At 55.0% G+C, this 1,089-nt stretch overlaps 1 protein-coding gene across 1 annotated transcript in view; it reads right to left on the bottom strand.

Annotated features, from left to right (window-relative positions):
• Window positions 1-167, bottom strand: part of KBTBD8 (kelch repeat and BTB domain containing 8) — a 9,817-nt gene extending 9,650 nt beyond the window's left edge. The window contains exon 1 of the mRNA XM_004702418.2: window positions 94-167. Within this exon, the coding sequence (XP_004702475.1) occupies window positions 94-109 (16 nt within the window). The 5' untranslated portion in view covers window positions 110-167. The remainder of the gene's footprint in view (window positions 1-93) is intronic.
• Window positions 168-1,089: the final 922 nt, after the last annotated feature.

The raw sequence follows: 1,089 nt of genomic DNA on the forward strand, positions 1-1,089 counted from the left end.
CGTCGCCCCCACCTCTGGCAGCCCAGGCTCTGGCCCTCGACCCACATCCCTCCAACCACTCTCGAATACTTGCGCAGCTTCCACCCGACCTACCTGCCGACGCAGCCATTTCTCCACGGGGGCCGGTCTCCAGCTATTTAAAGAGGAAATGTCATTTCGCTTCCCTCGCTCCCGGATCCCTGCTCCTCGAAGCGCTCTCCCCAGCCAATGACACGGGCCGTGCGTCCGGCTCCTCCCCCCGTCTCGGATTTCTGGGCGCCCATTGGCCAGGGCGTGCGCAGATGCGCGCCGGGAAATGTAGTTTGACTGCCCCCGCTTCCGCGTGGTCCGGCGTTGGCGGGGGCCCAAACTGAGAGTTCCGATTGGCTGGCCGGAAAGCGGGCGGCCGGCCAGCCTGTGCCCCGCAGGCTCCCGGTGCCTGCCGGGGAAGGGAGTCCTCTGACTGAGAAGAACTGTCATTCGCAAGGGCTGGAGTAGGGAAAGCTTGAAGGGCAAATTTCCCCATTTTAAGTTCCTGTCCTGCACCTCGGCTCACTTTTTTTAACCTTGTTTTTTGTTCCCTAAACCTCCTGTCAATGACTAGTTTTTGATAGGAGAGTGGGCTCTGGCCATGAAACCAGGAATTTTAGAAAAAGGGGGAGGGGGGGAATGGATAAGAGGGCTGTTGTCCAAATATGCAAAAGATATCTGACACCCGACTCAGGAAGCCCAAAGGGAAGCCATCTCAGATGAGTCACCTGCGAAACCCAGTGAAATGCCCGCGAACTTCAGTTTCCACAGATGTTTTTGATCTAATAATAAGAGGGGGGGGGGGTGTCCCTAGAAGTCTTAATCAACTGCAGAGGCTGCTGAGGATCTCTAAGTCCCACGTGTGCCTTGCTTTTCTTCCATACAGAGAGAACACCTGTTCACGCGTAAGAGCCCATGAACGTTGCAAAGGAATTCTAGATGCCTGGCCCTTTGCTCCTGAGAAATACAGGCTTTAGATACTAAGTGGTCTGGGATTCCTTTGAAGAAATATTGTTGACTGCCCTGAGCTAGCGCCAGGGGCAATTATTTACTGCATCTGAGGTCTTAGATAAGAGCCTT

This window comes from Echinops telfairi, unplaced genomic scaffold, assembly GCF_000313985.2.
Source record: "Echinops telfairi isolate 266 unplaced genomic scaffold, ASM31398v2 ScPeMD7_31;HRSCAF=116, whole genome shotgun sequence".
NCBI classification, from domain to species: Eukaryota; Metazoa; Chordata; class Mammalia; order Afrosoricida; family Tenrecidae; genus Echinops; species Echinops telfairi.